This window comes from Scyliorhinus torazame, chromosome 8 (genome assembly GCF_047496885.1).
Source record: "Scyliorhinus torazame isolate Kashiwa2021f chromosome 8, sScyTor2.1, whole genome shotgun sequence".
In the NCBI taxonomy this organism is placed as follows: Eukaryota; Metazoa; Chordata; class Chondrichthyes; order Carcharhiniformes; family Scyliorhinidae; genus Scyliorhinus; species Scyliorhinus torazame.
Window position 1 is genome coordinate 153362640 of NC_092714.1, and position 14676 is coordinate 153377315.

Genomic DNA, 14676 nt, shown 5'->3' on the forward strand with positions numbered 1-14676 from the left:
AAGGCGCGTCCGATTTCCCAGATGCAGACTTTAGGGCACAGCTCCACTCGCTTCTCGCCCACAACCAAGAGGCTTTCGAGGGCATGGGCACACTGCCCTACACTTACAGAATACGTCTCAAACCGGACGCCACCCCGGTCATTCACGCACCTCGTAGAGTCCCAGCACCACTCAAGGACCGCCTCAAGCAGCAGCTGCAGGATCTCCAGGACCAAGGAGTGCTTTGCCGGGTCACGGAGCCCAAGCCATGGGTCAGCTCCATGCCCTCTGGCGAACTCCGGATCTGCATCGACCCGAAAGACCTGAACAATAACATCATGAGGGAACACTACCCCATACCCAAACGGGAAGAGATCACGAGCGAAAAGACCTGGGATAAAATTTTTACAAAGCTTGATGCCTCAAAGGGTTTGGGGCAGATTCAACTGGATCAGTCCAGCAGGAAGCTGTGCACCTTCAGCACTCCCTTTGGCAGGTATTGCTACAATAGGATGCCGTTTGGCATCATCTCGGCATCCGAGGTGTTTCATAGAATCATGGAACAGATGATGGAGGGCATCGAAGGGGTGCACGTCTATGTTAACGACGTCATCATCTGGTCCACCACACCATAGGAGCACATCAGTCGTCTCCAGCGCGTCTTTGCTCGGATACGAAATCACGGCCTGCGCCTCAACCGAGCCAAGTGTTCTTTTGGTCAAACTGAGCTAAAGTTTCTGGGGGACCACATATCCCGGTCAGGGGTGCGTCCGGGTGCAGACAAAGTGACAGCTATTACAGCCATGCCGCAGCCGGCAGACAAGAAGGCAGTGCTACGCTTTCTCGGGATGGTCAACTTCCTGGGGAAGTTTATTCCCAACCTAGCCACCCACACAACGGCTCTTCGCCACCTAGCGAAGAAGACTACGGAGTTCCAGTGGCTGCCCGCACACCAGAAGGAATGGGAGGAGCTCAAGATCAAGCTCACCACAGCCCCGGTATTGGCGTTCTTTGACACTGCTCGAGATACAAAGATCTCGACTGATGCCAGCCAGTCCGGCATTAGGGCGGTACTCCTGCAACGGGACGACACTGCATCATGGGCCCCGGTCGCCTATGCCTCGCGGGCCATGACCCCCACAGAACAGCGCTGTGCGCAGATTGAGAAGGAGTGCCTGGGTTTGTTAACCGGCATAGATAAATTCCACGACTATGTGTATGGTCTCCCTCAGTTCACCGTGGAAACCGACCAACGCCCTCTGGTCGGCATCATACAAAAGGACCTTAATGAGATGACACCTCGCCTCCAGCGCATTCTGCTCAAGCTCCGGAGGTACGACTTCCAACTGGTCTACACCCTGGGAAAGGACCTCATCATCGTGGATGCCCTTTCCAGAGCAGTGAGCACACCGCCCGAATCGGGGGGGTTCGTCTTTCAGGTCGAAGCGCATGTGGCCTTCACATCAGCCAATCTGCCAGCTAATGATGCCAGTCTGGCCCGTATTCGCCGTGAGACTGCGGCTGACCCCCTTCTACAACGTGTGATGCGCCACGTGACGGAAGGGTGGCTCAAAGGACAGTGCCCACAATTCTACAATGTCCGGGATGACTTGGACGTCATTGACGGTGTCCTTCTAAAGTTGGACCGGATTGTGATCCCACACAGCATGCACAGGCTGGTCCTCGAACAATTACACGAAGGCCATCTCAGGGTTGAAAAGTGCAGGAGGAGGGCCCGAGAAGCTGTGTACTGGCCGGGCATCAGCGACGACATCGCCAACATGGTGCTTAACTGCCCCACCTGCCAATGGTTTCAGCCGGCGCAACCCCCTGAGACGCTTCAGCCCCATGAATTGGTAACGTCCCCCTGGGCAAAGGTGGGTTTGGATCTCTTTCATGCACTCGGCATAATTGATTATTTTTCAAATTATCCGGAGGTCATACGCCTGCACGACGTGACATCATCAGCTGTAATCAGAGCATGTAAGGAAACCTTCGCTCGCCATGGCATTCCGCTTACCGTCATGTCGGACAATGGGCCCTGTTTTGCGAGCCAAGAATGGTCTTCTTTTGCCGTTTCGTATGGCTTCACACACGTGACGTCCAGCCCTCTGCATCCCCAGTCAAATGGCAAGGCGGAAAAGGGTGTCCATATCATGAAGCGGCTCCTCTGCAAGGCTGCTGATGCCGGATCTGACTTCTGTTTAGCCCTGCTGGCCTAGCGCTCGGCCCCACTGTCCACAGACCTCTCACCAGCCCAGCTGTTGATGGGTCGCGCCCTCAGGACCACTGTACCGTCCATTCATGTTCCTAAATCCGACCATGCTCCAGTACTGCAAAGGATAGCGTGCTCAGCAGAAGGTGGCACATGACACTCTGGCAACTGATCTTCCTGCCCTGGCACCTGGAGACAACATCCGCATACACCTACCAGAGGGTGGCTGGTCGGCAACTGCCGAAGTTCTCCGCCGCGTGGCTCCCCGCTCGTTCCTGGTTCGCTTGCCTGATGGCTCCATTCACCGGCATAATCGGCGGGCCCTTCGGCTGCTTCTGCGCTCGCTACGAGATCATGCACCAGTGCCACGCCCTCCTGTTGTCCCTGATGTCGACTTTGTGGAGCTTCCTGCCACTCTGCCTATTCCTCTACCGCCAGTGGATCCTCTACCTCAGCCGGTGGATCCTGACCCACCCTTAAGGCGGTCACCCCGAATTCGTCGCCCACCTACTAGGCTGGACTTATGAGCCTGTTTGCACATTGGATTGTTGTGCAACAATGTTAATGTGTTTCTCTTTTTGTCGTTACAGGAGTTCGCTTTCGATGTTTGATGATTGCACTTGTTTTGTTTATGGTACAACCTCATTGCTATGTTGCACCTGACACCTTCCTATGTATATAGTTTAGCCTCATGTACATGTTGTAGATATTGCACACACATATTCAGCTGCACTCAGTACACACCAATATTTATTACCATATAGGCACATATTCTTGTAAAAAGGGGGGATGTCATGATATTCATATAAACATATCATGGTGCAATCACACACACACACTGATGGACATATCAACGGACCAATCAACACACACGCAACATCACAGCCAATCACCAGTGAGAGCACACGAACTATAAAACAGGGAACACCACAGTTCCCGCTCATTCCAGCAGGAGATAGCTCAGAGCACAGAGCTCACAGCGTGCCACTCAGACATACACCATGTGCTGAGTGCCTCACTAAGATAGTGTTAGGGCTGGGTCCACAGGTTAACGAGTAAAGTACGAACCACAGCCAGAAGTTAACAGTTGTTGTTATCAAGAATGATAAAACAGAGTTGTACCATCTACAACCGTGTTGGTTCGTTTGTATAGCGGAATACCCAACACGACAATACACACCAACTCCCTCACCCACCCACATTCACACCTCAATCTACACCCACCCACACACACGCACTCCAGTCCACACACACGCACGCACTCCAATCGATACACACACGCACTCCAAACTAGACGCATGCATGCCAATCCACACACATGAACTCTGACCTATACACGCACACCAATCCACACACACGCACTCCACTCCAACCCACACACACGCATACTCCAACATACATGCCGCATATACACTCCAGCCCCCACACACACACCCCAATCCCCATCTGCACACACATTCCCACCAACACTGGTTTAAAGACAGAAGGATCTAACTGGGTTGTTTGTGTCGACACAATCCAGCACATAATTGCATGGGATAAATAGCCTGTTTCTGAGCTGGAACACTCTGCAATTCTAAAGAAGTTGTTTGAATGGATAGTCATATGTTACTGATGCAGCCAGAACACCCAGGATGGATGAATCCTAACAAGGCCGATATTTAAATTAATCAGGTCTATTGTATACAGACTACACTGTGAAGTGTGTGCCCAATGACCCCACCCAGGCTCAGCTGCACAATTTATTGGCACATGTTGGTGTTTAGCTCAGCACGTGTGCAGACAATAAATGATTTATCCTGTGAGATGCCTGAAGGAAAGCTGTGTGATAATAGTTTACTGTTTATACTGAAGTTTCCTCCACCTGTAATTACTGTGTAGCTGGAGGCTATTGTAGGGGGTAGAGAGTTTTTAAAAATTCTTTCTCAGAATGTGGAACTTGCTGGAGAGGCCAGTATTTATTGACCATCCTTCTTTGCCATTGAGAAGATGGCGGTGACCCACCTTCCTAAATAACACTGAATGCTAGCAAGGCCATTTCAACGGGCAGTTATCAACCACATTGCTGTGAGTCTGGAGACACATGTAGGCCAGACCAGGTAAGAAGAGCAGATTTCCTTTCCTTAAGGACATTAGTGAACCAGATGGGTTTTTACAACAATCCAGTAGTTTGACGGTTATCATTATTAATGCAAACTTCACCTGATGACGGAGCTGTGCTCTGAAAGCTAGTGATTCCAAATAAACCTGTTGGACTTTAACCTGGTGTTGTAAAACTTCTTACTGTACCATTATTAGTGTCTTAAGTAGCCTGGCAATTTGTGGCGAGGAAGAAATGCTTCATGATTTGTGAATTGCCCCAAGGTGTTAAATGATTTGAGCTGTTCCACCTTTAACCTCACATAAAACAGTAAGTCATGAAGTTTCTCAATTTGAATGTTAATTGGCAATTAAACACTCAACAGAAAGTTAGGGCTAGTATTCAAGAACATAAGGACCTTTTTAATATTTGAACTTATGTTTCTATTATGCATTCAACCTCTCTGACCCACAAAGGGGACAATTAAAACTGGGGAATCTCAACTCTGTTGGTGGCATATAGAGGCATTTAAATCTTAATTTTAAAAACTTACTTTTCCATTGTCTCTTTTTCTCTCTCAATCTAATTTTTCTGCACCTCACTTTAGTTTTAATTTGACTCTAAATCACCTCATTACCTTCACCTTTGATTTTCTGTTTTTTTACCGATGGAAAGGATGAACAATTTACATTTATATAGTACCTCTCAGGCCTTGGGACATCCTGAAACATTTGATACTTTATGAATGGGCAGTACAGTGGTTAGCACTGTTGCTTCACAGCGCCAGGGTCCCAAGTTCAAATCCTGGCTGGGTCACTCTCTGTGGGGAGTCTGCATGTTATACCCGTGTCTGCGTGAGTTTCCTCCGGGTGCTCCGGTTTCCTCCCACTAGTCCCGAAAGATGTGCTTTTAGGTAATTTGGACATTCTGAATTCTCCCTCTGTGTACCCGAACAGGCGCCGGAATGTGACGACTCGGGTCTTTTCACAGTAACTTCATTGCAGTGTTAATGTAAGCCTACTTGTGACAATAAAGATTATTAAAATGGAAAAGTGTAATCACTGTTGTAATGTAGGCAATTTGCACGCAGCAAATTCCCTCAAACAGCGATCTGATGATGTTGGTTACAGAATTAATTTTGACCAAGATACCAGTAAGAAATCACCGTTCTTCTTCAAAACAACACCATGGGATCTTTTATGTCCAGCTGGATGAGCAGAGAGGGCCTCAGATTGACATCTCATTGAAAATTAGGCACCTCAGAAGGGCAGCATTCCCTCAGCACTGAACGATTATGTGTTCAAGGACCTGGAGTGGAATTTAAACCCATAGCGTTCAGAGTCGAGAGTGTTAACACTGATTCTGACATTTGTTCCCATTTGTTGCCTCCTTTTTTTGAAACTTGTAGTTCTATTTTTACTCTCTTTAAAAAAATGTTGCTTGAAATATAAGCAGAAAAACTTGAATCCTGAAGAGGAGGAACATGTTGGTCAAACTCCGACACTGCACATCAGATCCCAGCTCATCAGGAAATAGGGAATGAAACAATGAGTGATTGGAGGGCCGAGCAGCACCAAACTGCAGAGTTACTCTTCATTACAGCTATAAACTAGGTCCAGCAACCGGAATATCCTAATGTCTCTTTTTGAGTCTTTCTGTCAAAGTATGTCTGATATCATTCCTGTGAAGTTGTGATTTTACTAAAAGGCACTATAATGGGGGTCAAGTGATGTGAGCAGGGGAGCGCAATCCTGGTGGGATTCGAATCTGGGACTCTAGAGCATTTCCCTGGGTCTCTTTGGGCCAGTGGCAATATGACTACGCCAGCATTTTGTTTACTCAATTTTAACAGAGACAGTTACTGGGAGTTAAAATCAGAACAGTTCATTGGCAACACAACCTTTATGCCAGGGGTTTATACTAAATGATAGTATTGCTGAAGTTCGCTCAATAGTACCATTACCCTGGTGGCTTATTCAAATTTATTCAATCTGATTTGATGGTCTGTTTCATCTTTTCAGTATGACATCGTTGGTCACTCGGGAGATGGATTCAACATCGAGTTGGTCAGAAGTGAAAAAATTCCAAAAAACAACAAGGAGAGACTGCAAATTATGAAGGTAATTTTTGTTATTTGATAATCAGTGAAGTGGGTTTCTTTTACGAAGAGTCACTTCATTGGTCACTGGACCAACATGACAAAAAGCACCAGGAGCTGGCTCAATGAATCATTTACAATCTGAGATCAATGGATATTTTGGTTCGACATGGGCATAAAAGGCTATGGATCAATGGCAGGTGAATGGAGTTAAGATACAGATAGGCCACGATCTTATTGAATGGTAGAATTGCATGATTCAAGGGGCAGAATGGCCTCATCCTGTTCCTCTGTGTACCAACGTACTACACCCAGCAAAGAGGGAAGGTAGAGCTTATGTGACATAGAAATAGGTGTTGGCCATTGAGGCCCTGGAGCTTTTTTGATATTTGCTGTCACAAAGTGAGACTTTATAAGACAGTCATGTTTTAAAATGTTTCCTTTCATTTAAGGTGAAATAGATTGTCCTGGATAGGGGGAATGATGAGACCATTTCTGGAGAGAGACAACCTGGCTGTTGGTGCCTTGCAACAGATAGCAAAGGTTAATTTGAATGCTGTGACAAAGAAATTAGAAGTTGACTTAAACGTAACGTCTAAAGCGGCAGAGATTGTTGAAGAGCGCTTGAACCTTGAGAAAGGGGAAGGTTGATCCTAATGGCACTCAGGTTAAGGTAGCTAGAATTCAATTACAAATGAAGCAATTTAAGTTGGAATCAGGAATGAAGAAACTTGAATTTGAGAAAGAAAGAATTTTAAATCTTAACTTGAATTTCAGAGAGAAAAAGAAAAAACCTTGGCCGGGTCTCCGTCCCGCCATGCCAGAATTTTGGTTCAGCGTGCAGTTGAGATTCTCCATTTCACCAGCTGGTCAATGGGGTTTCCAATTGTGGGACAGCCCCCCGCCGTCGGGAAACCCCCGGGCTGCCGGCAAAACAGAGCATCCCGACGGTGGAGAATTCAGCCCCTTGTATTTCAAAATGAGAGAGGAGCGAGGAAATTTGAACTCGATAGAGAAAGGCTCAGATTACACCAACAGGTTGACAGTATAACTTGAGGATGACTCTGATTTAAATCCTGGTTTTGATTTGGCAAGGAATATTCACTTAGTGCCTCAATTTGGGCTTGGGCCACTGTCTGTGTGGAGTCTGCACGTTCTCCTTGCGTCTGCGTGGGTTTACTCCGGGTGCTCCGGTTTCCTCCCACAAGTCCCGAAAGACATGCTGTTAGGTGAATTGGACATTCTGAATTCTCCCTCAGTGTACCCGAACAGGTGCCAGAGTGTGGCAACTAGGAGATTTTCACAGTAACTTCATTGCAGTGTAACCTACTTGTGACAATAATAACGATTATTATTGTTGAGGAACGGGTTGAAATGTACTTTTTGTCCTTTGAGAAAATTGCTGTAAACTGCAATGGCCAAATGAAAGTTGGACTATTATGTTGCAAAATGTTTTGGGTGACAATGATACAGTGAAAAATGACTGTTCTCAATGCCTATCAGTTACTGTCGTAGACTTACAGAAATTTAGACATTTAAGAAAGAAACAGTCAGACTTTTGTGGAATCAATAATGTTCAGCAATTTCATTCTGAATCCCAATGGTTAATCTCCATCTATTTCACTTTAAATCCCAATCAATAATCACTCGTAATTTCACACTGATTTCCAATCAATAATCTCCATCAATTTCACTCTGAATTCCAATCAATAATCTCCATCAATTTCACTCTGAATTCCAATCAATAATCTCCATTGATTTCACTCTGATTCCAAATCACTAATCTCCATCGATTTCACTCTGATTCCCAATCACTAATCTTCACAAATCTTTCTGTGTTTCCCAATCAACTATCTGCCAGTTACACTCTGTGATTCCTGATCAATGCTCATTGACAGTCAGGATTTGCTGCAAGAGACTGATAGCATTTATTCAGTCGCAGTTCATTAAGATTAGCAGATAGCGTGTAAATATTGTTGGAAGTTAGCCACCTCCCAAGAATACTTTTTTCTGTGGTTGCAACATATGGTGGAATATGATGGTTAAACTATATTTGCAAAACCAGGATTTTTGAGAACATGGTCCAGGCCTGCTTACTGTTTTTGTTGAGATTGTGCATGTGGTCTGACATTGATAAATGTAACGTTTTCCTTCTTTAGACGATGCATGCCCATGCCCAGTTTTGTATGAGTGGCGACCATACCCTTGAAGGAACAGCACATGCAGTCCAGGAGATTGCCAGGGAAGAGGCAGATGAACGTTTTGTTATTGTTCTGAGTGACGCTAACCTGGAGCGGTACGGCATAAACCCTGAAAGATTTGCCCGAGCCTTGACTTGCAACCCTCAGGTTAATGCTTTCGCCATTTTCATTGGATCCCTGGGCGACCAAGCAGAAAGGTATGTGCACAAACATTATGAACTTGAAATGTTGTTATTCAGCATATTTCACATATACGCAAAATATGGTGATCACCAATGTCCATCACCAACAGTGACTCAGTAACACCACTTCTGGCCAAGTGGTGAAGAACACATCTTCCAAACTGCACCTATGGCAGGTGGTGAGAAGGAAAACCGACCTGACCTCATCCTCACTAATCTACCAGTCGCAGATGCAGTTATCTGTGACAGCATTGGTCTGAGTGACCAACCGCACAACTCTTGTGGAGACAAAGTCCTTTCTTCACACTAGGGAACCCTCCATTGTATTGTGTGGAAGCATCACATTTCTAAAGTGGATAGAGGCAAAGCAGCAACTCAAGACTGGGCACCCAAGGGCGCTGTGGGCCACCAGCAGCAGCAGATTGTACACAACCACAATCTGTAACCTTATGGCCCAGCGTATCCCCCACTCTACCATGACCTTCAAGCTAGGAGATCAATCCTGGTTCAGTGAAAAGTGTTGGAGCTGAAGTGTTGGAGTTGTCTCAAGCAACACCAGGCCCCCTAAAAATGTGGGCTTTACCTGGTAATCTGCAACTCAGGAGTTTAAGTATCATAGAATCAGGCTAAACTTGGCATAGAGTAGGCTAAACAACAGAAGCTGCATGCAACAGACAGAGCTAAGAATCCCACAACTAATCGATCGGGTCAAAACTTTCCAGCCTGACTATATACTGTCTTAAAAGTGGTGGACGGTTAAGCAACTAACCTGAATTTCCCCATCCTCAATGATGGCAGAGCCCAGTACATCAGTGCAAAGACCAGGCTGATACATTTGCAACCATCTTCAGCCCAGAGTGTTGAGTCAGCACTCTGCGGGGTGGTAGCATTGCGGTAATGTTACTAGACTAGTTATCAAGAGGCCCAGACTAATGCTCCGAGAAATAAGTTCAAATCCCACCATGGCTGAGGCGGGAGTTTAAATTTAATTGATACATATAAAATAAAAAGTGAGTCTAGTTATTAACCAAGTGTGGTGAGGCCTGGCAACATTGAAGTCAATGAGATTCGTAGGAGGAAAATCCTCCACTGGTTGGAGTTATACCGAACACAGATAGATGTTTGTGGTTGTTGGAGGCCAATCATCTCCGCTGTTGCGGAGTACCATTCATGACTCCTCAGACATTGAATTAATCTCTGTCCATATGCAGAAAGATCTGGACAACATTCAGGCTTAAGCTGATAAGTGACAAGTAAAATTCATGCAACAAAAGTACCAGGAAATGACCATCTCAAACAAGAGTGAATCTAACATCTCCCCTGACCAGTCAGTGGCATTACCAGCGCTGAAACTCTCACCAACATCCATTGACCAAAAACTTAACAAAAACTTAAATGGACCAGCCACATGAAAATTCTACAACACATAGTTCACCTCCTGACTCCATAAAACGTTGGACTATTAATCAAGAAGCTACTTTGTCCTGGATGGTGTAGAGCTTCTTGAGTGTTGGAGTTGCGCTCATTCAGGCAAGTGGAGGGTATTCCATCACACTCTGGCTTATGACTTGTAGATGGTGGACGAGCTTTGGAGCCAGCCTCTGACCTGCTCTTGCAGCTACTGTATTTATATGGCTAGTCCAGTTCAGTTTCCGGTCAGTGGTAACCCCAGGATGTTGATAGTGGGGGATTCAGCAATGGCAATGCCATTGAATGGCAAGGGATCATGGTTAGATTCTCTCTTGTTGAAGATGATCATTACCAGGCACTTGTGTAGCATGAATGTTACTTGCTACTAATCAGTCCATGCCTGGATATTATCCAAATCTTGCTGCACATGGAAACAGACTACTTCAGTATCTGAAGAGCCGTGCATAGTACTGAACGTGTTGTTATAAGAACATAAGAACTAGGAGCAGGAGTAGGCCATCTAGCCCCTCGAGTCTGCTCCGCCATTCAATTAGATCATGGCTGATCTTTTGTGGACTCAGCTCCACTTTCCGGCCCGAACACCATAACCCTTAATCCCTTTATTCTTCAAAAAACTATCTATCTTTATCTTAAAAACATTTAATGAAGTAGCCTCAACTGCTTCACTGGGCAAGGAATTCCATAGATTCACAACCCTTTGTTATCTTAACTTCTGACCTTATGATCGAGGGAAGCTCATTAATAAAGCAACTAAAGATGGTTGGGCCGAGGTCACTACCCTGAGGAACCCTGTGACAATATCCTAGGACTGAGATGATTGACCTCCTACAACCACAACCATCTTCCTTTGTGCCAGGTATTACTCCAACCAATGGAGAGTGATTCCCATTGACTCCAGTTTTGCTAATGCTCCTTGATGCCACACTCGGTGAAATGCTGCCTTGATGTCACAGGCAGTTAGAGAATCAAGCAAGTAGATAGAGTTAATGTACGGATCAGCCATGACCTCATTGAATGGTGGGACAGGCTTGAGGGGCTGAATGGCCTTCACCTGTTCGTATGCTCCTAACTTACCAAGTGCAGAAACAGGCTTCACCCGTTCCTGTGAACTCTGGTTTTACATTCTGAGGGGCTCAGATAAAAAACTGGGTGCAAATCGCAACTCGGTGTAATTGTTGGTCAAAAAGGCTCCTTGCTGTGTAAGCCTTTGTGGGTTTTTTGCTTAATGGTTCAATTTTCATTTGTATCCAGTGTTGCACCTTAATGACTAAGGTGATCAGAGCCCTAACTGAGGAAACTGTGTCAATTGTTGGTTAAGGAACGATCAACATTCTTTTGATATTCGAGGTAGTTTTGTTTCGGTTCATAGATCTGGTTAAAAACATTGGGTTTTATAATATACAATGATTCGATGTAACCAATACAGGATTCCTATCTTCAATCGTAGTTGAACAGTACTTAAGCTTCTCTTGTCAAAGGCTGCCACTGGCCCTTTGTGAATTGAACCATGTTGAGTGATTTCTGTAGAGGCAGAGTTGTTTGAAAGGAATTTGCCATTCAGTGCTCTGAGTGCTTCCCCTCACTGATGCTCATCACTGCCAGAATAACATGTGATATAATGGCATGTATTGTAAGTTATACAATAGCCCAAAAAACTTCCTTTTCCCCCAAAAAACCCTTTCAAAGCTCTTTCACTTTCCTGTGTAATTTGCAATGTTAATTTGTCCTGAATCTTAGGCTGCAGCAGACTCTGCCAGCTGGGAGGTCCTTTGTCGCCATGGACACGAAGCAAATCCCGCAGATTCTGCAACAGATCTTCACATCCACAATGCTGTCAACGGCCTAAGGATTTATCCCAGTGGTAGTGATGTGCACCAGGAGATGGTGGAAAAAATACACCGAGAATTGATTTATCTGTGTTTGCAGGCAGCGGCTGGACATCTATACAATGAGTGCAATGACCCCTCCATCACGTTTAGTTGGTGGACATCCCCGAGGGATTTGGGACAATGATAGGAAGATTCTCTGTGACGAAACATGCTTTACACAGAAGTGAGGACTTGAGGGCTCTCAGCTAAATATGGAGGGGTGATTTTTATTTTTCTGCGTATGATCTCTATAACCTTCCAAACAGATTGTTTTAAAGAGCACCAGCAGAAAATAGATACACGTAAACACCGCTGGTAATCACTGCAAAAATATAATCTCACTTCAAACTCCTTTTAGTAGATTTCTCCAATCTCCTGGAGAAAGAGTATTAAACCCTTATTTTGATTTTGATGAATTGAAAAACAATTTGAAGTACTCTGATTTCAGAATGAGATGCGTCTCTGCAGCCAGAAGCTGATTTGGAAAGACTTTCAGGGCATTTAACCCCAGAATCCCTACAGTACAGAAGGAGGCCATTCGGCCCATCGAGTCTGCACCCACATTTGGTGGATTTGACCTTTTACCAAAAGCCACCCCATTTCCAAGCCACTGAAGGACAGGGAGAATTTCCTCCGCTCAAAGTGAAACCTGGTGAAAACGTACATAAAGCTAAGTGAAAGAGATATGATATTGTCAAGCACACTGGCAGCAAGGGTTGGTGTCGCTGATAGGGGCAGAAGTTGAGAACTACACAAGTAACTCTAAAATAGGAATGGTGTCAAAGTAAAATTAATATGAAAAGAACTGGCTGAGGTTCATCTAGACACTCTTATTCTGCATGGCTCTTCCTATACTAGCTGTGCTGGATGACTCGGTGACTATCCACTGCCAGGGTAGCTGTCTACTGATAGATCAGCTCTCCACACGTCCCTTTCTGCCTCTCCTCTTTCAAATGTTATTCTCAGAATATGTGCATGTGCAGAGTAGCTCCTGAGAAGCTCTGGCTGAATATTCGAGAGAGTCGATGCTGACGAGACTCTTTCCAAGCATAGCCACTGATTATCAATGATCTGCAGTGAGTTAGATCTCTACTAAATCCAATGCATGAAGATAGACTCCGGAATTAATTTGTAAAAAAAAATTAGGATGTAATTTCTGCACAAGATTGCTTGGAATATTAGGAAGGTGAATATAAGTGATATATTGGTCAAAAGATGATTTCAATTGTAATATATATGTATATACATACAGAATAAAGTTCAATATGTTTATCATCTCAGATATATTATCACAATTAATTATTATTCCCTAAGGATTATCATCATTTCATGTGCCATGTAAACACCAATGCTTGCGACTAGGCTTGATTGGGTATCACTCCTCAAAGCTCAAGGAAGAGTTACCACATTTAGGTGTTTGTAGATTTGTGGAATTCATAGTACGTTGAAAGTCAGTTAGTCAGATATACTTGTGCCTGTTCATATAGTCATTTATGACTCAGAAGAAGGGCATTCATTCCACTACCACCTCGTGTAATCTCATTTCCCTACCCATTTCACATCTTTTTTCTCCTTTTCCTTCAAACAGTTCTACAGTTCCATTTTAAGGACTGTAGTTTCTGCCATTCTATCACATGGGTATGAAATTAAAAATCTTTCCAGTTTCAGGCCGTGGCTCAGTCCAGATATCTGAGGCTTAGGCCCCTGCTCCAGTGCATCCTGAGGCAGCGCAGCCGTTTCTCAGTGAGGTGCTGGATGCTCAAAGGTAGATGGGACGTTAAAGAGAAGGAAACTTACCCACAGTGTCCGGACCAATGTTTAATCTTCCAACAACATCACAAAAACCCTGCTCTTATCTCATTCCTGCTTGTATAGTCTTGCAGTGTAGAAATCGATCCTCGCCTTTCCCACATTACAACAGCGACTACGATCCATGAAGTATCTCACTGGCTGCAAGAGGGCCCTCAATCATCCTGAGCTCATCAAAAGTGCAACTCTTTATTTCTGGAATCAATGGCTCCCTATTACCAACCAATATAGGGAGTGTTTACCCTCCTATAAGTCCAACAACAACACCTGTATTTATGTAGCTACTTTAGGTTGGAATTCTCCTTTCTGAGTTTGAGCTGCCAGTGAGAAAGGCGAATTTGGCGCTCAGCCAAAAGTCCATTCATGATAGCGGGACCGGAGAATCCTGCCAGCGTGATCAGATGGTGAATCCCAGCCTTCATGTAGTAAAATGCCCCAACGTGCTTCACAGGGGTGATTCACGTTTGACACCGAGCTCAATAGGAAGATATTACGGCAAATGACTAAAAAATCTTGGTTAGAGAAGTAGGTTTTAAAGAACATCTTAAAGGAGGAAATTGATGGGCAGCACGATGACACAGTGGGTAGTACTACCTCACGTCGCCGAGGACCCAGGTTCAATCACGGCCGCGGGTCACTGTCTGTGTGGAGTTTGCACATTCTCCCCGTGTCTGCAAGGATTCCACCCCCACAACCTAAAGATGTGCAGGATAGGTGAATTGGCGACAGTAAATTGCCCCTAATTGGAAAAAAAAAGAATTGAGTACTTTAAATTTATTTTTTTTAAAAGGAAGAAATTGAGGCTGAGAGATT

General features: G+C 44.9%; 1 protein-coding gene across 1 annotated transcript in view; it reads left to right on the plus strand.

Annotated features, from left to right (window-relative positions):
- Positions 1–13334, plus strand: part of vwa8 (von Willebrand factor A domain containing 8) — a 625928-nt gene extending 612594 nt beyond the window's left edge. The window contains exons 43-45 of the mRNA XM_072514383.1: positions 6296–6394; positions 8532–8770; positions 11924–13334. Of these exons, the coding sequence (XP_072370484.1) occupies positions 6296–6394; positions 8532–8770; positions 11924–12032 (447 nt within the window). The 3' untranslated portion in view covers positions 12033–13334. The remainder of the gene's footprint in view (positions 1–6295; positions 6395–8531; positions 8771–11923) is intronic.
- The last annotated feature ends 1342 nt before the right edge of the window (positions 13335–14676 follow it).